At 43.0% G+C, this 25,143-nt stretch overlaps 2 protein-coding genes across 2 annotated transcripts in view; one reads left to right on the top strand and one right to left on the bottom strand.

Moving 5' to 3' along the window:
* Positions 1 to 6,827: 6,827 nt before the first annotated feature.
* Positions 6,828 to 8,368, top strand: LOC117539880 (zinc finger protein 862-like). Its single transcript, XM_034206237.1, has 2 exons — positions 6,828 to 6,967; positions 7,072 to 8,368. The coding sequence occupies exons 1-2, from the start codon at positions 6,828 to 6,830 to the stop codon at positions 8,366 to 8,368; spliced, it is 1,437 nt and encodes a 478-aa protein (XP_034062128.1).
* A 3,097-nt stretch (positions 8,369 to 11,465) lies between these two features.
* LOC117540013 (protocadherin Fat 3-like) overlaps positions 11,466 to 25,143 on the bottom strand; it is a 196,562-nt gene continuing 182,884 nt past the window's right edge. The window contains 8 exon segments of the mRNA XM_034206402.1: positions 11,466 to 14,246; positions 16,781 to 16,816; positions 17,732 to 17,791; positions 18,951 to 19,064; positions 19,315 to 20,015; positions 20,892 to 21,025; positions 21,028 to 21,047; positions 23,671 to 23,917. Coding sequence (XP_034062293.1) covers positions 13,615 to 14,246; positions 16,781 to 16,816; positions 17,732 to 17,791; positions 18,951 to 19,064; positions 19,315 to 20,015; positions 20,892 to 21,025; positions 21,028 to 21,047; positions 23,671 to 23,917 — 1,944 coding nt within the window. The 3' untranslated portion in view covers positions 11,466 to 13,614.

Below are 25,143 nucleotides of genomic sequence, written 5' to 3'. Positions count from 1 at the left end.
ACAACTGTGGTTGGTTCAGGGGCCGCTGTGGTCGGTATTGGGGCCCCTGTAATTGCTGCTGGAGTCGCAGTAGTTGCTGCAGGGGGCGCTGTGGTTGATACTGGGGCGGCTGTATTTGCTGCAGGGGCATCTGTAGTAGGTATTGGGGCCGCTGCGGTCGCTGCAGGGGCCACCGTGTTCGGCACTGAGGCCACTGTGGATGCTGCTGAGGCCACTGTGGTAGTTGCTGGGGCCGCAGTAGTAGCTGCTGAAGTTGCTGCAGGGGCCACAGTAGTTACTGCTGGGGCTGGGACAACTATGGTTGCTGCAGGGGCCGCTGCCGTTGTTGCAGGGGCAGCTGTGGTTGGTGCTGCTGTGGTTGGTACAGGGGCCATTGTGGTTGGTTTTGGGGATGCTATGGTCGGTGCAGGGGCCACTTTGACCAGTACTGGGGCGGCTGTGGTTGCTGCAGGGGCTGCTGTGGTAGGTGCAGGGGCCGTTGTGGTTGGTATTGGGGCCGCTGTCTTTGCAGCTGGGGCTGCAGTGGTTGGTGCATGGGCCACAGTAGTTACTGCAGGGGCCACAGTAGATACTGCTAGGGCTGCAGTGGTTGGTGCATGGGCCACAGTAGTTACTGCAGGGGCCACAGTAGATACTGCTGGGGCTGGGACAACTGTGGTTGCTGCTGGGGCCGCAGTAGTTGCTGCAGGGACCGCAGTAGTTACTGCTGGGGCTGGTACAACTGTAGTTTCTGCAGGGGCCGCTGTCTTTGGTATTGGGGCCACTGTCATTGCAGGTGGGGCCGCAGTAGTTGCTGCAGGGGCCACAGTAGTTACTGTTGGGTCTGGGGACCATGTGGTTGCTCCTGGGGCTGCTGTGGTTGGTATTGGGGCCGCTGTGGTTGCTGCTGGGGCCGCTGTCATTGCAGCTGGGGCTGCAGTAATTGCTGCAGGGGCCACAGTAGTTACTGTTGGGGCTGGGGACGCTGTGGTTGGTGCTTGGGCCACAGTAGTTGCTGCTGGGGCCACAGTAGTTGCTGCAGGGGCCGCAGTAGTCACTAAAGGGAACGCAGTAGTTACTGCTGGGGCTGGGACAACTGTGGTTGCTGCAGGGCCCGCTGTGGTTGGTGCAGCTGTGGTCGGTATTGGGGCCCCTGTCATTGCTGCTGGGGCCGCAGTAGTTGCTGCATGGGGCGCTGTTGTTGGTACTGGGGTGGCTGTGTTTGCTGCAGGGGCATCTGTAGTAGGTATTGGGGCCGCTGTGGTCGCTGCAGGGGCCACCGCGATCGGCACTGAGGCCGCTGTGGAAGCTGCTGAGGCCGCTGTGGAAGCTGCTGGGGCCGCTGTGGAAGCTGCTGGGGCCGCTGTGGTAGCAGCTGGGGCCGCTGTCATTGCAGCTGGGGCTGCAGTAATTGCTGCAGGGGTCACAGTTACTGTTGGGGCTGGGGACGCTGTGGTTTCTCCCGGGGCCGCCGTGGTTGGTGCTTGGGCCACAGTAGTTGCTGCAGGGGCCACAGTAGTTACTGTTGGGACTGAGGACGCTGTGGTTGGTGCAGCTGTGGTTGGTGCAGTGTTATTGATGGTTCAGTATAACATTCCGATTTTCATTCAGCATGTATGACTCATTGTGTATTGCATCTGATTTATTAAACTTACTAAGGCAAAGAAGAAGGATGACACAGGTCTTCATCATCTTTTTAGGAATCCTGATTGCTCAAATAAAATACAATAAACATATATTTTTGTTAGTATGGGTTCAGTAACAAACAACCGTGTATTGTTTTTACAAAGAGATGCATGAAACTAAATGTTTTTTTTTTACGTATTGCTTTCAATAAGCATACTTATAAAATTACAAATTACAAAAATGCAGTGTAACTCAGCATGTACTAAAATAATTTTATTTTTTCAAGACTAACATTTGAGACAGAAATACTCTATTAGTTGTAAATGCTATCTTTTTCACTGTTAAACGCTACAACTCTACCAAAGTTATTGTTTTTACCATACACAGTTTCTGGAATAGATTGTTAGCATTATTTTTACGTTTTAGTTAAAACCATACAATTCAGCTGTACGCACACAACAATGAAACAAACAATTAACAACACTTTCAAATATGTAGCAGAAAAAAATACACGAGCAAGGAAGATTGTCATGGCAACAAAAAAAGTGATTTTGTATTATATTATTATTATGAATATTGTTACATTTCATTATATTGTAAAACTACATTTAAATCCTTAAAATATTCACCATTAAATGACTTACTGATTGTGTCTGCTGTTGACTTGTCTTCTCTGATGCTCTGATTCCACCTGTTCAGTAAGTTGCTGTTTGAAGTGCTACAATGGACGGACGGCAGCTTTTATATCCACACAAAGCAGGTAGAGGACATCCGTCTCTGAACAAAGACGTACATGATTGCATGGATATTGTCTTTACACCACTTATCCCTTTAATGGCACATTCATACTTCTATTTCTTGCCTTTTATTAAGGTATACAGGAAATCAGATTTTGTTTTCAGTTTTTTAAATCAGGGGAGTTGTTTTTTTTTAATGTAGCTTTCTTTGGATAAAAAAGTGCTTTGCACACTTTATTCTAGTAACATATTTCAAGTGTTTTTCTTTCCCACAATGTTTTTCTTTTAATTGTTATATAACAATAATAAAAAAATGAAATATCAACAAACATGCTTCATCTGTATTATACAAGGCAATCATTTGAAAACATTATGCAAAAAAGAATCTCGGAAACTGTGCCGGCAATACATCTATTCATCGGGCCACTAAAAACAGTAAGACATACATTCACATTGTTCTGTGATATTGGTATTTTGACAAGCAATTTTGTTAGATTGTTCCGTTTATTAACGCTACAACATCGCGCTCTACTCTGCAGCTGTTTGTTGCGGAGTAGCGCGCAGTGCGAGCAGGCTCTCGTTCGCGTGCAGCGGGAGTAGGCCCGTGCACGCGCAGCTCGAGCCTGCTCGCGCTGCGCGCTCACTACAGACTTTCGCGCCACCTAACCATTCGGCAAAATGTTTTTAAAACCACCAGTAACCGGCCAAGCGCCGTGCAAAAAATAGTCCTTAAATAAAAGAAAGTCACCGGAGGAGTTAAAGGAGAGTGACAGGGAGTACGAGAAGAAGAAGAGGGAGAGAACGTTTCAGGCACACTGGCTTCATCGTTGGAGTTGGCTTGAATATGATGCCAATATAAACAAGGTCTTCTGTCGGCTCTGTACATCAATGCCGACCTATGCTGACAAGTAAGTGAAGAGTAGAAAATATTATGGTATATTCGCTATAGGGAAATGTCCCAGCAGTTTAGGACAAGGAAGGCTAGAGGCTAATATATTATAGCCATTACATGTCTAACTCCTGATAATGACAGGAAGGCAGAAAGCGCATTATACAAATAATAATACTCATACCATAGTGTCCCCCTCCTTTTTATTTTATTTTTAAAATGACCACAATATAATTATTTTAATAAACCAAATATGAACAATTGCTTTATAGAAATGTATAGTAGGCCTAGCTAGTTAGTGGCTAGCTAGTGGCTATTTACATATGCAGTGGCGGCGGATCATTAGGGGCAGGTGGGGCACAGCCCCACCTAGTGTCAGAAGAAAGTATTACAAATAATGATTACAAAAAAATACTAAAAAATAAATAAAAAAACATATAAAATATATTTTAAGGTCATGTTTAATAATCTGATTCGTCTGTACATTTCTGTTTTAGTCTGTGTTCTTTTAATTAGTGTTTAGAGTGCCGTTTTGGGCTGTTTAGAGCCATGTGGGACAAAACCCGATCCTGCCCCTCCCTCTCACAGTCTAAGTGAACGGTGATTGTAAAAACTACACTGCGCATGCTCAGAGTATTTTTCTATTTAATGTGTGTGGCAAAAAAATAATGACCGTAGGGGCATAGTGCTCCCATCCCCACCATACGTCATCTCACATAATTCAGAATTGATTGGCTGTAAGTACTCACGTGTGCAGTGCTGCGAAACGTCACGTGTAGTTTGAAGAGGAGACGAGAGAGCAGCATATAGCTAACATCACCAGCGATTAAAAGAAGTAAAAAACTGAAAGAAAATGAATGAAGTTGACCATTTACTGGAGCACACATTTGAGACACTTAGTCTCGGAGAGAAACTGGAGGTAAAGCGCCTCGGTGCCCACCATCCACCGGATTTCCAAATGGTCCAGACTGCGGGCAAAGTTAAACGTGGGTTTAACGCTGAGTGGTTTGCTAAAAAGAAATGGCTAACGGCGAGCATCCAGAAGAATTCCCTCTTTTGCTTTCCTTGCCTGCTTTTTGGTGAAGATCAAGGTACTTGGTCGAGGACAGGTTACAAGGATTTAAAGCATCTTTCGGAGAGGACAATGAAGCATGAGAGCAGCAACAGTCATTTGGAAAATGCCGTAAAATTGGGATTACTTGGAAGGGTGAATGTTGCAGCTCAGATTGACAGCGCCTACAGACGCGGCATTGATTCTCATAATAGGAAGGTGGAAGAAAACAGGTACGTGCTTGGTCGGATCATCACCTGTATTAAACTGTGTGGGAAATGTGAGACAGCACTGCGGGGCCACAACGAGTCGGCGGACTCTCTGAATCCAGGGATATTCAGGTCAATTTTCGAGACAATGTGTGAGGGCGATTCCAGGCTTCAACGGCACTACGAAGCTCAGCTTGTTTTCAAAGGGACATCAAGCACCATACAGAATGAACTCTTGGACTGCATGTATGATGTGTACAGGGAGGAAATAGCCAAGCAAGTGGACAACACATCATTTGTTGCCGTTCAGGCCGACGAGACAACCGATGTCTCCTGTAAATCGCAAATGGTGATTGTGCTGCGATACATTATGCCTGACCTCACAGTTACAGAGCGTTTTTTGGAGTTTGTGGAAGTAAAGGACAAAACTGGTGTAGGTCTCTCTAACAGCATCAAGGCTGTTCTGGAACCCCTGAAGCTGAAAGAAAAGCTAATCGCTCAGACCTATGACGGGGCGGCCGTCATGAGCGGGTAACGTGCGCGGGGTACAGACGGTGATGAAGGAGACGTACCCAAACGCTCAGTTTGTTCACTGCTACGCCCACCAACTGAACCTGACCCTGCAGCAACTGTGTTCAGCAAGGATGAGCATCCTGAAGGTGTTTTTTGCAGATCTAACTGCTTTTTCCACTTTTTTCTCCGGTGCTCCAAAACGTGTTGCAGCTCTTGCAGAGGCAACACAGAGACGCATCCCACGGCCACCGGCTGTGAGATGGAACTTTAAAAGCAGAACTGTGAACGCGTTTGGGAGACCCGAGAAGCACTGCTTCAGTGTATGAAGCATATACGCGCACAACCAGGATGGGATGCGGTCACCATAAGTGAGGCATACGGCCTGTCAAAGAAACTGCGGGACCGAGCATTTATGCAGCTCCTGGAGTTTTTTTCGTTGCTTATGCCAGAAGTGGATGTTCTATACAACACTCTGCAAAAACGAAGCATCGATGCACCTGGGATCAACAGCGCGCTCTGCCGTTTCAAGGAAAATGTTCAGAAAATGAGGCAGAAAACTGATGCATTGGCCGCCACTGCTCATGATGGAACAGACGAGCCAGGCCGACGAGTCAGCAGCACAGCGCCGGTGATGAAGGAGGCTTGTGACACAGTCATCTCACAGGTGGAACAGAGGTTCTCACAGAGTGACCATTTGATCACTGCAAAGCTTGTTGACAGCTCATTCTTCCCACAGCATGTCCTGTCATTTCCTACACCTGAGCTTGACTGCGCCGTGAAACTGGCCTGCGTTGGGAAACAAGGAGAAGTTGAAGTCTGAGCTGACCACGCTCTACCGCCACAGTGAGCTTCACACTGGAAACACTGCCCTGTCTCTGTTGAAATCCATTCACGAGAACAACTTGGAGGAAACGTTTGCTGAGACTGTTATTTTGGTCAAAATAATAGTGACAACTCCGATGACGACATCCGAGTCAGAGAGGAACTTTTCCACCCTCAAAAGGATAAAGACTTTCACTCGCAACACCATGGGACAGCCGCGACTTAACGCATTGGCCATGCTTTCAATTGAAAGCCAGTTGATCCAGCAACTACAGGACTTCATCCCCAAAGTGATAGACACATTCTGTCAGAGGAAGGACCGCCGTGCCGCTTTTCTTTTCAAGTGAGCCTTCAGCTTTGGTAAGTTCATTTATGTCATATATTTTGTTGATCTTCTGTGTTTTGCCTCTGCTGGATCGATTGATATTGTGACCTCGATGATGAGTGTCTGTGTTTTCCTTATATTTAAAGTCTATGGTGTTTTAATGCTAAAGCATTACGGTTGTTGTTATTGTTAAGAATTACTTTGTGATGGTGACCTTTACTCCATGTATGAAGGTGCATTACTATGACATCCCCACGCTGTGTAAGTAAATGTATGCGCTCACAGTGTTGCTCCTGTGGTCTTCAGTATGTAATTTGACACTACCCCTCTCTCTCTCTCCCCCCCTCTCTCTGTCCCCCCTCTCTCTCTCCTCCCTCTCTCTGTCCCCCCCCTCTCTCTCTCCTCTCTCTCCCCGACCTCTTTCTGCCCCCCCAGTTTTGTACACCTAGAAACGCCACTGTACATATGATATTTAAGCAGCAGATTGTTTTGCTTGTTTATGGACTCTCCACTCTTCAAGGGCCAGGTAGCAGAATGCTCCACAGGGTTTGAACCGCATGACAAAAGCACCTCACACCAGGTGTGTGTGAGGAGGCAGAAGGCAGCAATCGAAACACCCGCTGTGTTAGCTGGGATTCATGTTAATGGTGAAATAGATGCAGGTTTCCAGGATAGAATGCAGAATATGTTTCATACAGCGTACTATGTTGTCAAGAAAGAAAAGCCATTTACTGACTTTCCGGACCTGGTGCAGCTCAACAGTAGGACTGGCTCCAACATGACCAATTGTTACTTGTCAGACAAGGCATGTTTAAGGTGAGAATCACAAATACATTAATACTGTACTTTCCAAATTGACTATTTAATTAACTTTTTACAATTCCTTCATTATTAATGAAATTCCCTTTTTTTACCTTCAGATTCACAATTGATATCTACAATGTGGAGAGGGAGCAACTGCTTTCTGACCTAAAGAATGCAGGCTATATCAGTGTGATGATTGACGGGGCAACTGATACTGGGAACCTTGAGAATGAGATTGTCTATGTCAAGTTCTTCAATAAGGAGAGAGGAGTGGTTCAGTCCTTCCTTGGCATTGAGGATGTCAAACACGCACATGCAGATGGTGTACTTTCTGCAGTACAGACAGTGTTTGAAAAAGCAGGTCTGGATAACTGGAAGGAAAAGGTGGTTTTCCTCTGCGCTGATGGTGCGGCTGTCAATTTGGGGAAGAGGAATGGTGTGGCTGCAAAGCTGAAGGAAGAGATTGGACACCTGCTTGCTATACACTGTGTGGCACACAGGCTGGAATTAGGTCTGGTGGATTCAATAAAAGAGAATCAGAGGCTGAAGCAGCTGCAGGAGGTGCTGCAATATTTGCATCAGCAATACCACTACTCTCCAAAGGCACTGAGGGAGCTGAGGATGCTGGCAGATGCAATGGAGGAGAAGGTCCTCAAGCCTACAAACCTGAAGGGGGCCAGGTGGTTGCCCTACATCCACAAGGCAACACAGATCCTGTGTAATAGCTATGCAATCTTTGTGGCCCACTTTGAGGACCAGGTCAGCCCAGAGAGGACAACCCGACCTTCACCTGCAGTGATGGGAAGGGCAAAGAACATCCTCCACTACCTCAAAAGCCACACCAATGTCCAGTTCATGCACTTCCTGCTGGATACACTGGACTTTCTCAAGGCACTGAGCCTCCAGTTTCAGCAGGATAGTCTGACGCCAGGGGAGGCAGTGCAGTACATTGAGGCCTGCCTCAATGGTCTTACAGAGCTGTGTCTGGAGCCCGGAGAGCAGCAAAGGAAGATGTTGGCTGATGCAATGAATGGCACCTATAGAGGGGTAGAGCTCAAAAACACCACCACAGACACACTGGCTACAGACAGGAAGAAAATTACAGACATGCTTACCAAACATATTGAGAGCCGTCTGGGAGACCTGCTGTCTACCGAGAGCATTGTGCAAACATTCTCAGCTCTTGATCATAATGTGTGGCCAAAACTGGACAACTCAGATGAGTCCAAAGAAGCCTTTGTCCTCCATGGACGAGCAAATATTGAGTCCCTGTGCCACCATTACCAGAGCATCCTGGTGCGTGAGGGGACCACAGTCACTGAGGTGTTGGGAGTGTACAGGCTCTATAAAATCTGGGCAAGAATGCGGAATGGGCCCCTCAGAGACACTCTCCTGGAAATACTCCAGAGGTGATCTACAGACCAAGTTTAAGAACCTAGGCATCTTTGCCCAGATCTACCTAACAATGGCTGTCAGTACCGCAGCATGTGAGAGAGGCTTCTCTTGCATGAAGAGGGTGAAGAGCGACTGGAGGTCCTCACTGTCGACCCAAAATCTCACTCGTCTCATGTTCCTGACCATTGAAGGGCCTAGTCTGGATACCTTTGATGCTAAGAGAGCTGTTTTGCAGTGGTGGCAGTCGGGGTCAAGAGCCAGACGTCCAGGATTTACAGCCTGGTCATCAGGAGGACGGCAAAATCAACCGACCGAGGAGGAAAATGAGGAAGAACTGACGATAGAAATGTTGTAGTATAGTAGTAATGTAGTTTGTAAATAAATTACTATTGCAATAAATGTGTTCATTTTCTTCATTATTAGAGTCGATTTTTTTGGACAAATTCTCTTGGGCCAGTGGTTACAATGGTGGGGCCAGTGATAATGAAAATCTACTGGCCCAGAGGGCGAGTAGTACCTTTTTTTTACCCTTTTACCCTTAATGTCTACCCCTGTCTAGGATATCTTCTCAATGGGAGTCCTGACAGCATCAGTCCCAACCAATGAGTGATGCTTGGGCTGTGAGCCTTTTTCCAAAAACTGCAATACAGGTTTTGGCGTAGAGCAAGCTGAGGTCTATGAATGATCACTCATGTTTACTATATTTATGCTTTATATATACCCAACAGAAAACACTTTGGATCCAGTCAAATCTGCTTTGAAATGATTTTCTCTATTTGTACCTCGTACCTCTTCCCAGAACACATTCATCTTTCTGCACTGCCAAATACAGTGAAACAATGTTCCCCTTGATTCTGTGCATTTTGTGCATATATCTGATATATCTGCAAAAAAAAAGGATCTGAAAGTGAAAAACGTTCTGAAGGTGAAAAGCAATGTGAAACCTAAAAAAACAAGATTTGAAACCTGAAAACGTAACATCTGCAACTGAAAAAAATAAGGATTCAAATATCAAAATATGTAGCCTATACAAGTGAAATCTGAAAATATTTTATTCCAAAAAATTGCTGAACTGAATCAAAAATAATATTCAATCTGAAAAATGATTTAAAATACTTATTTTTGGTTTGAATACATCATTGTATTTTTCAAAGTTCAGGATAAAAACTTGAACTTTCAAATAAATTGTATTTTTTTTTTTTGAATGATCAAAACGTATGACCCTGAAATAGCTCCATAGTCTAACAGCATGCATGCATTTTTATTTCAATAATGTGTTACCTCAAAAAGTAATTAAAGTTTACTGAACAGAATATGTTAAATGATGTTCTTTTTGATGTTGTTGAACCTAAAATGGACATTCAGAACTGTAATGTTGCGGACAATCTGGTTTGGAAGACTTTTCAGGAGAGAAGTGTGGATGTTCAGTCATGACACAAACAGAATGACTTCGCGTTTATATAAAGACTTGCCTACGGAAGCAATGTGGGGTTAGGTATCCTGCCACGTCAACATGTTGGCTGCAAGGGCTGGGGATCGAACCACCAACCCTGCTACTGCTTGAGCCCCCTGACTCACTGCCATTTCTGCAGGATAGCAACACAATTATTATTATAATTTAATTGTTTGCTTTAGTTAGGGTTGAAATCAAACAGGTAGAGGTAAAAGTGCTGTAAGGGTTGAGGGTCCACCCTTGGTTGACAGTGCAGGAATGGTGGCTGTTGTTATTATTATTATATCTTTCAATTTCCAGGAGATGCAGTTGGACAACTAAAAACACATATGGGGAAAATATTGTTTTTTGCCAATGATTGGAAAATGTCATGAATATAAAACTCAATATAACCTATTTTTTCTTTGTGGAGAATGCAGTGCACACGGAAGTAATATCTTGCATGCCGCATTACATATTATTTAGCTGCCACTTTTATCCAGAGCGGCTTAAATGTAGTTCAGGTGTATTTGTAAAATCTCTGCAATAAAGCTAAGTCATCAGCAGATGATCGTAATGACTTTTTTAGTCCTATTCTTATATTGAAAACAGAGGCGCCGCTTGCCAACAGGCAAGGAAATACCCCAAAGAAGGTCGATTACATTGGTCCACAGCAACGAGAACATGAAACCCCCTTTCATTTCTTGCCATGTAATGACATGTCATAGAGCGCGCTGTCAAAAGCTTCATCATTTCAGTTTCGTAATTTCAGTTGGGGGGGTGGTGCTGGATGTGTTGGGAGCCAGGTCTCTTCTGCCTCGGGTCCCCAGAGTGTCTCGAAACGCCCCTGATTGAAAATAACAATCTCCCCTTTACCCTAAAAATATTTTACGTCCTACATGTGCGCAATCTCAGATCCTCGGGAGGGGCTCTGCTGGCTGTTCCCATAACCAGGCTAAAAACAAAGGGTGACCGGTCGTTCTCCGTCAGAGCTCTGGAACTCCCTGCCTGAGAATCAGAGGGTGGCAGACTCAGTGACATCTTTTAAATCACTTCTTAAAACTCACCTTTTTATTCAAGCTTTCAACCAATGATGACAACACTCTGTTTTACTCGACAACCATGTTCTATTTGTTTTACTTTCTTTTTTTGTATTACTGCTGCTATGGTTGAAAAGCTGTATATTTTGTTTGGGTTTGGGGAATTATGACCGCATGCTTTGTTGCAGCCTGAACGGCCTGTTCTTAATCTAGTTAAGAACTTTGGGACTTTGTTTTGAAAAGTGCTGTATAAATAAAGTTATTATTATTATAGTTCTTCATGTGTACTGGCGCTGTTAATGTAATGCATATAATATAATATGAAATATCCACACAATATGTCACCTAACAATAGTCAAGGGTCGTCACTTGACTCAAAGATAGAAAAGGGTTTGTAACCATTGTGCTTCACAGCTCTTTCACTTGATATTACCCATTGAGCGACAGGACAACATTGATCTCTGGTGGTTTGGAACACAGGAGTAGGTGAATGATGATGCTTTGTGATTCTTATTAAGGATGTTAGATGTGGGAGTCTGCGCAATGCAAAGTATTACCACAAGGTAACCCTCGCCCCAATATGAGGAGTGTAAGCAGCTGTGAGGATTTGCGGGTGTATTTTTTTCAGATTCTAGGACAGGTGACATGGTGCGCAAGAACCTTTTTATTGTCTGCACCGCATTGAAATAAAAAGTTAAAAAAAGCACTCACTTTGTACACACAATGTCTGCAGATAGGGGACATGTTGTTGACACTGCCTAATGTCTTTGAACATTATAAATTCATTGAAACATTCCAGATGAAAGAAATATACAAAAACGATTCCCTCATTAACATAAAACAAACAAAAGTAAGAAAACAAATATGTTCTGGATTTAATACTGTGCAAAACTCATCTATAATATTGAAATGGCATTCAGTCCGTCAGTGAAAGGGCAGGAATGATGTGGAAATAATTGATATTCCACAGTCTTAGTGTCCACATTCACATCAAACAGTCGAACAAAGAAAGAACTCAAAATAGAAGTTTAGGATTGTGTATCTACAAAATCTGCATTTTAACAACTTAGCTATTTACAATGTACAGAGATTTAAACACATACATCTGTTACAAAGAACAAAGGAGCTGCATGCCCGAGTGGATCAGGCAGATTAGAGTACAATACAGTGACGATCTGAAGCAGTTTCATGTGCTGTCTGTCCACGAGGCCGCATGGGAACTAAGCCATTAGGGCCGGGATAAGGGTTTGACTTCTGTCTAGAGACATGGTGGACATGCTACAAAGTAACAGACACAACTGGAATGCAGTGCCGCTAAAATATGGATATTTGGAATAATGCTTTGATATGAAACATTTAAAATAAACTAGAATATGGTCGGCTGGTGCTTTTGATTATTTGTGCCAAAGATTGTTAACTCTACAGTAGCAGATAAGAAATGACTGTTGCAAAGAGTGGCTGTGGTTGCTAATATAATTACTTCAGATTTCTTTTCATCACATAGCTACTCAAATACCTTGTTTTCTGAAGATACATTTTCTCATGATCACATTTAGATCATGGCATTCTATTCAGTTGTAGATGAGGATTCTTCACCTAAAATATGACAATAAAAAAGGCTTTGTTATAATTAATAGTCCACCAAATGGAGCATAGCGTTAGTTCAGGCCAAACCCTGAGGTCACGCTATAGTTGTTTGGCATCAGCTGCTTCATTCATGATTTGCAATAACTAGCCCACTCATCAGCCCTGTGGTTCATCAGTCATGTAGAACGACAAGGTCATTTTACTGCTGTTCTTATTAACAGCAGCTGAAATGTATTGAGAGAACAGAACAACATGTTGAGTCCTGATGTCCTTAAACTAAGTTGGGGGTAATATTAGAGGAAATGATTTATCCAAAAAGAATAGTCTTTAAAGACTACATTTAGAAACGGTGTCTTAACTGTGGGTATAATTATCAGTTTGTGATTTATGTATAGTTTATTACATCAGCAACTATAGCAGCTCTTGGCTTCCGCACCAGATGAAATAAAGCTGGACGTTGAACGATACATTAAACATTTTAGAATGATGAGAAACCATGGCAGAAATGTCATGACTTGATGGTGGACAAAACATTTTGGGGCAAAGAGCAAGCACATTCCACATTAAAACAAATGGCTCTTCGTCATGTGGCTGATACATTGCTTCAGACGTACTCACCAGTAAGGGCATACTATTTTACAAAGTCTGTACAAGTTCAAAGTTTACAAATCCCGGAGGAAAAAAGGAAACGGGCATTTGTGTAATTATTTTGTATTTCTTTTCAGAAAGTAGTGGTCCAATTGGCTTCTTTGAAGGAGCAGGGAACAAAACAACCCTTTTACTTACATGATTGTCCCTTCTCTTTCTCTCTTATCTTCTCTACCGCATCTGTACATTTCCATCTCTTTTGGATTAGTCTTTCTCATTCACATTCTCTACCCCATTCTTTTCACATTACAAGTGACTCCATATTGGAGCAGGAAGGACACTTCTGATTGTTCTGCACAGCGGAGACTAAACTGACAACACACAGTGAGTGTGTTGTTTATGGTAAAACTCAACACTTCCAAAGGATAGTACTTAAAACAGTTGAAATGTGTTTTTTAACATTTAGATTTAAGGTCATAAGGTTATAGCTAAAGAAGTACCAAGCATTAATGACAAAGCATTTCTTCCTGCGATAACCTCCACTTGTGCATTTCCTTCCATTTCTTCCAATGTTATGCTCCTTCTGGTCCATTATAGATCCTTTGTTTACTGACCAATCACACCTCAGTCTGTTGCTGTGAGTCAGTGATGATGGTAATGCCTCGACGAAGCTCGTCCATACTGTCAAAGTCACTGCCATGTTCAGAGTCATCCAGCCCGCCGGGGGCTGACATGTCCGAGGTTGACGATGCACCAACGGACAGTCGCATGTTTAGCGACACAGAGTCATCAGTGTCCCCATTCCCTGGGGTTACCCCACTCATTGGAGTGCTGAGGTCCCCATGGGAGGCCTCTCCAAGGGGGAGCTGGTGGGGAGGCAGGTATTGGCTGGGGTGGAAGTTTGGCCTGGCTTGCTGATGCCCAGCGCTGCCTGAACTCAGGGTGCTCTCCTTGGAGACTGGGGGGTTGGTGGGCAGCGGCGTGTAGGCCTCAGGGTATTCCTCAACTGTGGGCAGCGGAGGTGGCAGCTGGTCTAGACTCAAGAACTCTTCTTCGTGGGGAGGGGGGTAGTCGCTGTCAATGTCATAGCCCCCTAGGTAATAGTCTGATTCAAGTTCACGGGTGCTTCCTCCGAGGCGTGGGGCTGAGCATGCTACGTCGCTGCTGGGGGGTGCTTCATAGCCCGGTACCTCTTCAATGTCTGATAGCCTGGTGTTAGGCATCCAGTCCGATGTGTCCCAATGGTATGCTGAACAGTAGAAGGAGACATGGTTAGGAACAATCTGGTCTGTGAAACAAGACAACATCAAACTAGTTTCCACAATGAAGAGCTTTGCAGGAGACATGCCTTAGTATGCACCAGGCACATTATACACAGTACTATACACAGAGTGGCGGAAGCTCCGGTTCAAGACAAAGCACATCCTGGACAGAACACTTTTTAGACCTTTAAGGGTATTTGACATGCACAACAAGAGCCTCTGAGTGTAGGGATCACAGATGTCACAGCATGCTGAGCTTCATGAAGATTTGCAGCACTCAAGCCTTATTGCGGGATCAAAAAAACACATTCTGGATGTTAGAAGGGTACATCAAATATCTGGTAGATTTTCCTCTTGGTCAATGTAGCAAAGTCATTCAAAACCATGCATTGTCTTTGGTTTGTTGGCTCTAGACAATACGTCTGTACTCAAATGACCCAAATTCGAACAGTGTCACTTTAAGTTTGTGATGAAAATGTCTGGACTACGAACAACAGCCAATGGCAGAATGAAGAATACAAAAATGAAAGGATATGGGTTATTTTGAGATTGTACGGTTTAACACTATATTCATTGGTTGTCTCCTCTAACTTCAAGCTAAACTAAGCTGCAATGTTGATCACATTTGGCAGAGCCCTTAGTAAGGGTTTACCCAATAGAAACTCAATGGGTGGGAGTCTGAAATGGGACCGTTGCTAAGGTTTTTGTAGTGAACACTTGAGCCAACAATCTACTGACATAGCATGGATGATGATGCTCATCACAGAGGTTTCTCAGAACAAAAGGATAATCTACCAAAAACTCTGCAGTACATTTAACTGAGTACAAGTTCATTCAAGAGCAAAACAGGGTGAGTAAAGCAATGACAAATCAAACAAGGAACACATCCATGCATCAAAGCAGAACACAAACCATGGGAAGAGGCTGTGAAAACTTCATCACGCAACAACTGGTACAGTAACATCACTGGGCTGGAGATAAAAATCCAAACAAAGAAACATGGTGGATGCAGTGAGGTGAGAATGGCAGGCAATACAATTGCCAGGAAGGGGGGGACTGCACTGGGCTGCTAATGTAGCACAGCACAATGAGTTGTTGGAGGGGTCGGGAGTCACATTAAATCACATATACGCACACAAACCTCCAACTCGGGAAGGGGATGAGCAGAGCAATGTACCAATGACAGAAATACGAAAGTACAGCTGGTATACACAGAGGTAGAAAGATACAGCGGGTAGACAACAACAAAATTGAGGGTTCAAGATAAAATAACTTGGAGATAAAACAGTGATGATTCAAGATTAGATTTTTTGGTATGCTATTGGTTGTCTGGTTCAGATGTAGTTAAGCCAATTTCCAACACAACATAGGGAGGTTATGGCTCTAATGTGTAATAAACATTTGCCATTTAAAATAAATCTGCATGATTTCAATTCATGTTTACCAGCTAAATGTATTATTCTTCCCTAACTTTAGCTCAGGGGTGTCAAACTCAAGGCCCGGGGGCCAAATCCGGCCCGCGGCTTCATTTTATGTGGCCCCGCAAGAGCTTGCAAATAATATAAAACATTTATTATACAGTTAGATGCACTTTACCATAGCACTTTACAGAAGCAGGTTGCCCATAAACTACATGTCCCACAATGCATCTCGTTTTGTGACATGCGCACTGAAGAGACTTGCAATCATTTGACTTCTGCTTTCAGACGTAGTTAATTACTAAGTTATTATTCTATCCGATAATAATCCAATTCAGAGGCAATAATGTCATATAATAGATTATTTTATATATATATATTATATATTTATATAGTTACAACCGGCCCTTTGAGTGCAACCTTTATGCGAATGTGGCCCGCGATGAAATTGAGTTTGACACCCCTGCTTTAGCTGGTGAATAACTACATTGTTCAACACTATTGTTCAAGTACTCTCGACCAATGACCAGCAGGAAAGTGTGAAACCATTGGTAATAATGTGTATCGCATCAACAGCAGTACTTTGGGTTTATTCATTAGATATAAGCAACAGCTAATTTACATGTAATGTTATGAACTAATGCAATTAAACTGCTAACATGCCAGAGCGAGACAGTATAGCTCTCTTAGCTGGACACAACAGTCAGCACTGTCAAGACAGTCTGCTATTGACTATCACTATATTGTTATTATTTGAATAGTCTACTTTTAGAATGATGTTGGCCAAAGGCACCAGCAAATGGCGTGTGTGTGTATGCATGGAGCCAGTTGGTGTATTTATGGTTTAATCATAATTAAAGCAGCAGGTCGAATAGCTGCTAATACAATAGCTCCTCAAACATCCAGGACATCATTATTATGCTAATTAATATAGGGCAATATGATTTTTTTTAAAGCAGCATTCTTTTCTGATTATTATTTTGTCTACCCGCTGCAGATAGATATATGGATAGATAGATGGATGGATAGATAGATAGATGGATAGAGAGAGATATATAGATACATAGAGGGGGAGGGGTAAAGGGAGAGGGTCTGGTAGTCACCTCTGTTGTAGGTTTGACCATGGTCCATTACTGACACTGTCAGGTAGAAGAACAACATAACACAGAAGCCTTTAGCATTGGGTAGTGAGTGTGTGCTGTTCTGAATGTACTCTGGAATATGACTAAGGGGTGGGTGTTCTATGGGAAAAATGTCAGTCTGTCTAATGTGATTTCTTTTATAATTTGACTCACTATAAATTCTTGATACAAAGTTGCAGGCCTGGTTAACAGGGTCCTGATTATGTTAAATCTCACCTCTTCTTCCCAACATTCCCTTATCTCTCATCCTCATTTCACTTAGTATACAACTTTGCTGTGTCTCAATTCGGGAACTTAACTGCTGTACTTTCTATGTTGTTAACTAGCTCGCCAACAACACATAACATAGCCAAGATGGCGACCATTGAGTGTTCCATACTGATTAGTTTACCATTCAGGTACACATATATTAGTGCATTGTGTTTTGCCATAGCTAGTATTGGGATGGTCTAGGGATGTACAGCAAATCTAAGTACATACATGAAAATTGAGACACGGCCTATGACTTGTTTCTACAAAACATCTATAACTCTCATGATCATGAGCACTTTTTATTCCAACCAAACAGCCGAGTAAAATGGAGGAACTCATTTGTAAAATCACCCACTGAGGTGATCAGTGGAATGTGGTTAGCCACCACTGCTTTATAATAGCATATACTAAATGAGCTAACAGCAGAACATCTAACCCTGAAGTAGGTCACACTAACTAACCCTGACTTGAGAATGTGTGAGGAAGGGGAAAATAATCATCTTACAGCTAGTTAATGAACGGTGTCCAACTGAATGGTACAGTATGTAACACACAGGGAGAGCACTTAGCTTGGGTATAAAACTGAAGAGTTACTGCAAATACCAGACTGGGATAAGAGAAAAGAGAGAGGAGAGATACAAAGGGGATGAGACATGGTACCTTCACTTTCGATTGTGTCGACTGCATCATTCACCAGTCGAATGACCGTCACTATGGAGGCTTGTGGAGGGAAAGAAGGAGGAGATTTGTAAATACAGTTATCCAAAGTCAAAAATTTCCGTTATGGCGTTGCTTATGGCTGCCCGCTGCTGCCAGTCCTTTCTGCAGAGAGGGCTACCTGGTCTGCCTCAGGCACACTCAAGACTTCTTGTCGAGATTTTGATGTTCGGGGGCAATTTGCAACATTTGTATGGAAACAAATAAATCAGAAATGACTGCCAAAATAAAGAAAATGAACTTCACAAATAAAGCAATGTGAGAACAAAACAATATGTAAGCATAAAACCAAAAACACTACACTATACTGCTTTTCCTTTTAGGGACTTACTTACAGTATCTGGTACACCAGTCAGACAAAGTAAAAGCAATGAAAATGGCATCCATTTGAATATGGCTGCAGCACAACTCAAACATTTAATCATTGATGATTAAATCAGTAAATAATGTCATCATTTTGGAAACCAAAACGATATATTTGGAACATTCTGGAACAATTAAAATCAATTAATTTCATGGGTTGCAAATAAAATCAGCATGATGCAATGCAAATGACAACAAAAACAGCTCCAGCACGAAGACCACCACAGTGTGAAGCAATGACAACCCCTGAGCTTCTTCAAGAATGCTTTCAGTGACCCTAAAATCATGAACACATGTAAGAAAGTATTTGGAAACGTTTGGAATGCATTCCTGCATTATTGTACAGCAATTCAAAATGGATAATACATGCATACATACCTGACTGAATTCATATAATCACAATTGTTAGCAGTTGCACATGATTGACAACATATTTTGGATTTTGCTAATCTTCGAGCCTTACCAGTAGTTGCAATCACAAAAAAAACATTTGTATGATTTAAAAAACAACTTTGATAAATGACAGATGGAAGAGACACGTATAATTACCCCAATAGGGGTGCCCTATGTTTCTTATTTGACCTGAGGCATGACTATGAGAATATTGAAATTCCATTTTTTCTGGTATTCTGATTATCCTAAAAACTAATTTCTAAATGTAATCGTTTATTTGAACCGGGAAAATGCACATTAATGAACATTTTAAACAAAATAATGCTTTCAAATGTAAATGAGCCGGATTTTAGCTTTGAGCTCATTTCCATCCGTATTCTTGGCTAGTGCAAGTGGCGTGTCTTACCATTATCATCACAGGAGTCAGACTGGAAGGAGCTCAGGGATTGGACCTCTGAGTTGCTGCCTTTGTTGCTCCCTGAGAAACACGTTACTTCTTCTGCCATGTCAACCATCTTTCCTGTAGGGAGAGCTCAGAGGTCAGGAGGGACACATTCCAAAACAAAGGCAAAAAACTAATTGGGTTGCTCTATTGTTGATCTTTTGTTTATAGAAGATATGCGTCAGCAGTTTGATAACCCTAACCCTAACCCTAACACAAAAGGACCAGTACAGCATCTCTAGGGTACTTATTTATACATTTATAGAATTAACTCATTAACGTTGACAAACACCACTTCCTTTGGCAGGAAGTAAACACACAGACTCACCCTCATCACTGTCCCACGGGCTCTTGCATAGGGAATCGCAGTCTGAGCGGCAGGGGGACACTGGCGGCAGGTTGGGGGCCACACTGCACACCACCACCCCCCTCCTGGTGGTTCCCGACAGGATCCTTGGGGACTCGGGGTGAAAGGTGCTCATCTCCGTATGCTCCACACCGCGCCCATCCACCATCTTCTCCAGCGTGGACCGCGGGTCTCCTTGGAAACAGGGCGTGTATGCCATGGGCCTCACAGGGACTTGTGGAGGACACATCATCCCGCCCACTCCCAGCACGGTGGGCTCTGAGTACAGGTTGAGGGGGTCCCCTGGTGTGCAGTGAAGGGTCTTAAACTGAACACCGTTGGCCTTGTTGAGGAGCGCTGCAGTAGCCGGGTCCTGGACCAGAGACAGGTTGTTCCGCGAGTAGTTCTTCTGAAAAACCTTCTTGCGGAAAGCGATGAAGAGGATGATGAGGGTGACGATGACAAAAAGCACCACGGCGATTCCGATCAGCTCCTCTTTACCGACCACGGTGTGACCTGCCTGCATGTCGGGGACCACCACGGGTCGCAGGCCGCAGCGCTGGCCCACAAAGCCCGCCGTGCAGTTACAGTAGAAGGATCCGTAAGTGTTGACGCAGACGCCGCCATTCTCACACTCACCCTCCAGATTGCTGCGGTCACATTCGTTCACATCTTCCTCACACCTGCAGGATGAGGATGGAGGAAACAGGTGTGAATTTACAAATACAAATAACTTCTGACAGATCAATGACTTGCTCCCAGATGGATCGCATTGTGAGTGACAGAGTGAATGCACTGCGGATAGATTGCAGAAGTAGTCCCGATGCCAGCACTATCCCTTTGTCTGTAATATGATCAATCTGCAGTGCCAGAGCCATTTGGAATCTTACAAATTCAAAGAGAGTGTAAGCTGGAGGCTAAAGACAAGATAATTATAGTTCCTTACTTTGACGTTAAGTATTGCGTTTGAGGAAGATGAAAAGCACAGGGCAATATGTTGAACTTTAATATAATGCTGCCTTGTTGTAACTGCAGTCAATACATGTTTTCTTTTTTTTCTTTTTCATTGAATTTTTTTAAAATGTTGGTTATTAAATATTGACTGAAAATAGTACAATTAAAGGTCCTTGAGTTGTATTTTTAAATGCCCATTAAAAGCACAATGTAGAAATGATAAATTAACACACACACACACACGTTTTCTTCAGCAGGTTAATCTTCAAATAATAGCTATACTTTAGATAGATAGATAGAAAGATAGTTACTACATATAAATGTTGTTCCAGCAGCATTACAAAAGTAACAAATGTTTAAAAGATAATCTTTAACGATTTTCTTTATGATTTAACTAAATGTATCTCTTAAACTTGTCAACCATTGATCTTATTTCATAACCAAAAACACGTTCAAGGACCATTGACCCTGAAACGAGCGAACAGGATGTGGTGAAATGCTAACTTATTACCAGGTGATAGGAATCATTCCTGAGCCACTCAATGGAGAGACTGCTAGAGACGTGTAACAAATACATTTGTACAGGATTGTGTGTTTCGACTCACATCAGGCCCTTGAAGCCTCTCCTGCAGCTGCAGAAGAAGGCGTTACCGATGGGTTTACACACTCCGCCGTTTTGACACGGGTTGGGAACACACGCCGTGATCTCCATCTCACAGCGCCCTCCGGTGTGTACTGGGGGTTACAGCTGCATGAGAACCCTGCACACACAGACAGGCAGATACACTTCATTAAGAATGCAGAGCACAGACACATACCTTTGGGAAATCACATGAGTACATCCACACACACACACACACACACACACACACACACACACACACACACACACACAACACACACACACACACACACACAACACACACACACACACACACACACACACACACACACACACACACACACACACACACACACACACACACACACACAGATACGCTGGGGAATTTGCATTTGTATTGTGTGTACACAATACACCAGAGACACACACTACCCACTGTGTAAATGACAACAGTGGGCAATTCCCAGGATGCTTTGCTCATTATGGTGTAAATGAGTAACATGTTGCGTGAGGAAGGTCTTACAGCTGTGTTCAGTGAAGCCTAATGGTTCTGTAGCCTCGCACCATCACACACACTCTGCTAACACAGAGGCTGGTGCATTCACTTCACCCTCAAGGGTGTGGGTATTTCAACCGTCAGCAACTATTTCACGAAAATCTCTTGAATCTTGGTTCATTATTTGAGTCCCAAATGATTATTTAAAGCTTTTGGGTTTCCCCTTTCCCTTAGTGTGTTATATAGTTTAGCACACAATCATCGTCCAGTAAAGCAAACCTTTTTTAAACTAAAAAGTGCAACTTAATATGCTTTTTGGGGTTTTCCCTTTCCCTTAGTGTGTTATATAGTTTGTTTGTGCCTGTAAATGGTCTGCAAAGGCTAAAATCCATGCTAGAGCCTGAAACGCCTCCATTGGACTCCTTTGTTTACTTCTGTCACATAGTGACATCACTATGTAACACTCATGCTTCTATTGGCTACTGCTCCAACACATTGTACAGGATGCTAAGGGGTAAGACATCAACCAAGTATTTTCAATTCACTGCGACCCCAAAAGCATCCTGTATAGAGAGTTTGAGTTGCTGAAGGTATAGATTACCAAACTGTAAATTAAACAGGTATACGTTTCCCTTTGTTCCGCTGTCAATCAAGCTGCTGAACAGTCAGAAACAATTGTGATTATGCTGTTAGGAGTTGTTGGGAGGTGCAATGTTTACAGTGTAGTTTGTGCAATCGAGAAGGTTAAATAGGGGAAGTGTATTATGTGTAAATGGACACAATAGGGATATGTGCAATTTGATTATGTATGTGCAATAGGGAAAGTTCTGTACCTGCATGTTTCTTGTTTGTTTCTTTGCCATGTGATATGTGATCTCTGTTCTGTGTCGATGACTGATTGACCTGAATGTTTTATGGGTATTATCTCGATGCCCAAGACACATTTCTCCTAAGGGAGACAATAAAGCTAAAAAAAAAACCCCTCAGCTCCGAGCTCGGCAGAATCTGCACCTGGCTCGCCGATAATAAATTATCATTACACCTGGGTAAAACAGAGTCCATTCTCTTCGGTTCGAAACATAATCTCAGCAAATCCGACGACTTCTCAGTTGCAGTGGGCGACATTATTGTCACAAGTAAGAAGGAAATTACATACCTAGGATCTATTCTTGAGGCAAACCTCTCCTGTGACAAAAATGGCATCCAATGTAATAAAAAAAGTCAATCAAAGAACTAGATTCCTATACCGGATCTCCTCTCTGGTAAACAAAAACACCCTGAAGACTCTGGCAGGAGCACTCATTCAAGGGTACTATGACTATGCTTGCACGTCATGGTACCATAGCACCTCCAAGGCGCTAAAAATAAAACTTCAAACATCGCAAAATAAACTGGTCAGACTACTGCTTGACCTTTCATCTAGAACCCACCTCCCCTCTGCCCACTTTGACAACCTAGGATGGCTTAGAGTAGACGACAGAGTACAGCTACTTGCAATGGGCCTGGTCTACAAGATCCACTACACCTCTATGGTACCCATGTACATGTCAAATGATTCCCAAAGGTCAAGGAATACCATGATCATAACACCAGAGGGAGCTCCACAAATCATGTGAAACCCAGATTTGGCACAAAAAAGGGGGAATACACGTTTCGCAATTATGCCACATCAAGGTGGAACGCTCTTCCCACAACTGTAAAGGAAAGTAAAACTATACTTACCTTCAAAACCTCTCTTAAAGAGCACCTTCGGGGGAGAGCATTGCAAAACTGGCCCCGGTAATGGTACACATCTCAACCTGTCGTTCAATGGACAGCTTCCCCCCCCCCCCATCTATGTATATACTCGCATTTTAGACTCTGTTACTAACTGTATATCTGTAGACTTGGTATGTCTTAAATGTCCGGTTAGGATGTATTAGAACGAAATCTAAAATGTAAATTGTAACAAGCAATCTGTATGTAAAAAACCACCTGTATGTAAATTGTAAATAAGCCATCTGTATGTCTTATATGTCTTATATGACATGATGAATTGGAAATGGGGGACCCTGATGTAAACAAGACGAAAGTCTTTCTCTGGTCTGCATCCCCTTAACAATTGTATGTTTTGAGCTGTACTGTACTGTACCCAATATACAAGCTGTTAATAAACTTTTCAATCAATCAATCAATCAAAGCTCTATCTTATCTTCTCTTATCACTGAACAGTTTTTATCCCTTTCAGGACCTCCAGTGTGAGGTAGCTGCACTTCCTGTTACTCACCACCGGAAGGCAGGCTGGTGCAGGTTGCTCCGTTGCGACAGGGCTGCTGCAGGCAGGCGTCAGGGTAGAGGATGCAGCCCAGCTTCAGCTCTGTCAGTCCCACCACCTCTGCGTATCGAGAGCGTTTGTTCTGCAGCGGCAGCTCGTTGTTGTTCAGCGTGACCGAGTCCAGGCAGCCCTGGAAGCCTTGGAGCACCCGCGGGTCCTTCTGTGAGTCCACCAGGCTGCGAGAGTTAGGGTGCTGCACCTGAGGAGAGAAGGGGCAGAAATTACTATATGAACTTACAAAGACAGGAAGAAGTCAATATTTACGTTTTTTCCAAAGAGTAGTGTTATGGCAGATTCCTTATACAGCGTATTTCTCGCTTATTTATTAAGGTAACACAGGTCAGAGAGGCTCTATTGCCGCAATTATCAGCAGATGTACCCACGTTAAGTAAATTGACCCAATGTCAGAGGAAGAACAAAGGCGCTGATTAGATTATAATACAGTTAGTTTGTTAGTAAATGTAAGGAAAATTGTATGTGGTCGTGTGCAAACGTATATTTTGTTAATTGGGAAATTCATATCCTGATAAGATATGAATTACTCCTAAAGACGTCATGAGATGATGACCTTTTGACATCTGGAACATATATAAACTAATCTATGTTCGTGCGTTAAACATGTTTAGGAAAATGTGGGTGCGTCATTTAGAAAACCTATATCTGCTGTCTGTTTGTTGCACTCGTGGGGCATTTCCACGATTGGCTGCTGTGGCAGAAGGTGATGTACTCCAATATTATTATTGTTGTTGCGCAACTGAATAATAATTCATCTCAACCATATGTGTGTTTGTGTTTTATTGATCTCTCTCTCTGTTAACATTTAAAGTTGGTGAGCCATTAATTGCACTAACAGTAGTCAGATTTAAACATGGGGAATTACTGCTTTATTTGATTTCTATTTAACTATATTTTATTACAGTGTCCTTAAAGATTTCTTGTTTTATATGGAGATTCTTTGTTTTATATTTTATGTATGCACCAAGTCAAATTCCTCGTATGTGTGAACCTACCTGGCAATAAACCCGTTTCTGATTCTGATTCGTGCGGTTTTGCTTTATTGGGGGGGTCTGGGGGGGGTCCGAGATGTGTTGCACTGCGTGAGGCAAATGGTGGTCACACCAGATACTGACTGGTTTTCGGACCCCCCCAGACCCCCCCAATAAAGCAAAACTGCACGTTTCAGAGTGGCCTTTTATTGTGGCCAGCCTAAGGCACACCTGTGCAATAATCATGCTGTCTAATCAGCATCTTGATATGCCACACCTGTGAGGTGGGATGGATTATCTCGGCAAAGGAGAAGTGCTCACTATCACAGATCTTTTCAGATTTGTGAGCAATATTTGAGAGAAATGGTTATTTTGTGTATATAGAAAATGTTTTAGATCTTTGAGTTCATCTCATGAAAAATGGGAGCAAAAACAAAAG

The sequence above is a fragment of the Gymnodraco acuticeps genome, unplaced genomic scaffold, assembly GCF_902827175.1.
Source record: "Gymnodraco acuticeps unplaced genomic scaffold, fGymAcu1.1, whole genome shotgun sequence".
Lineage (NCBI taxonomy): Eukaryota > Metazoa > Chordata > Actinopteri > Perciformes > Bathydraconidae > Gymnodraco > Gymnodraco acuticeps.
The sequence above is the reverse complement of the archived record's forward strand: the minus strand, read 5'-3'. Positions and strand labels throughout refer to the sequence as shown.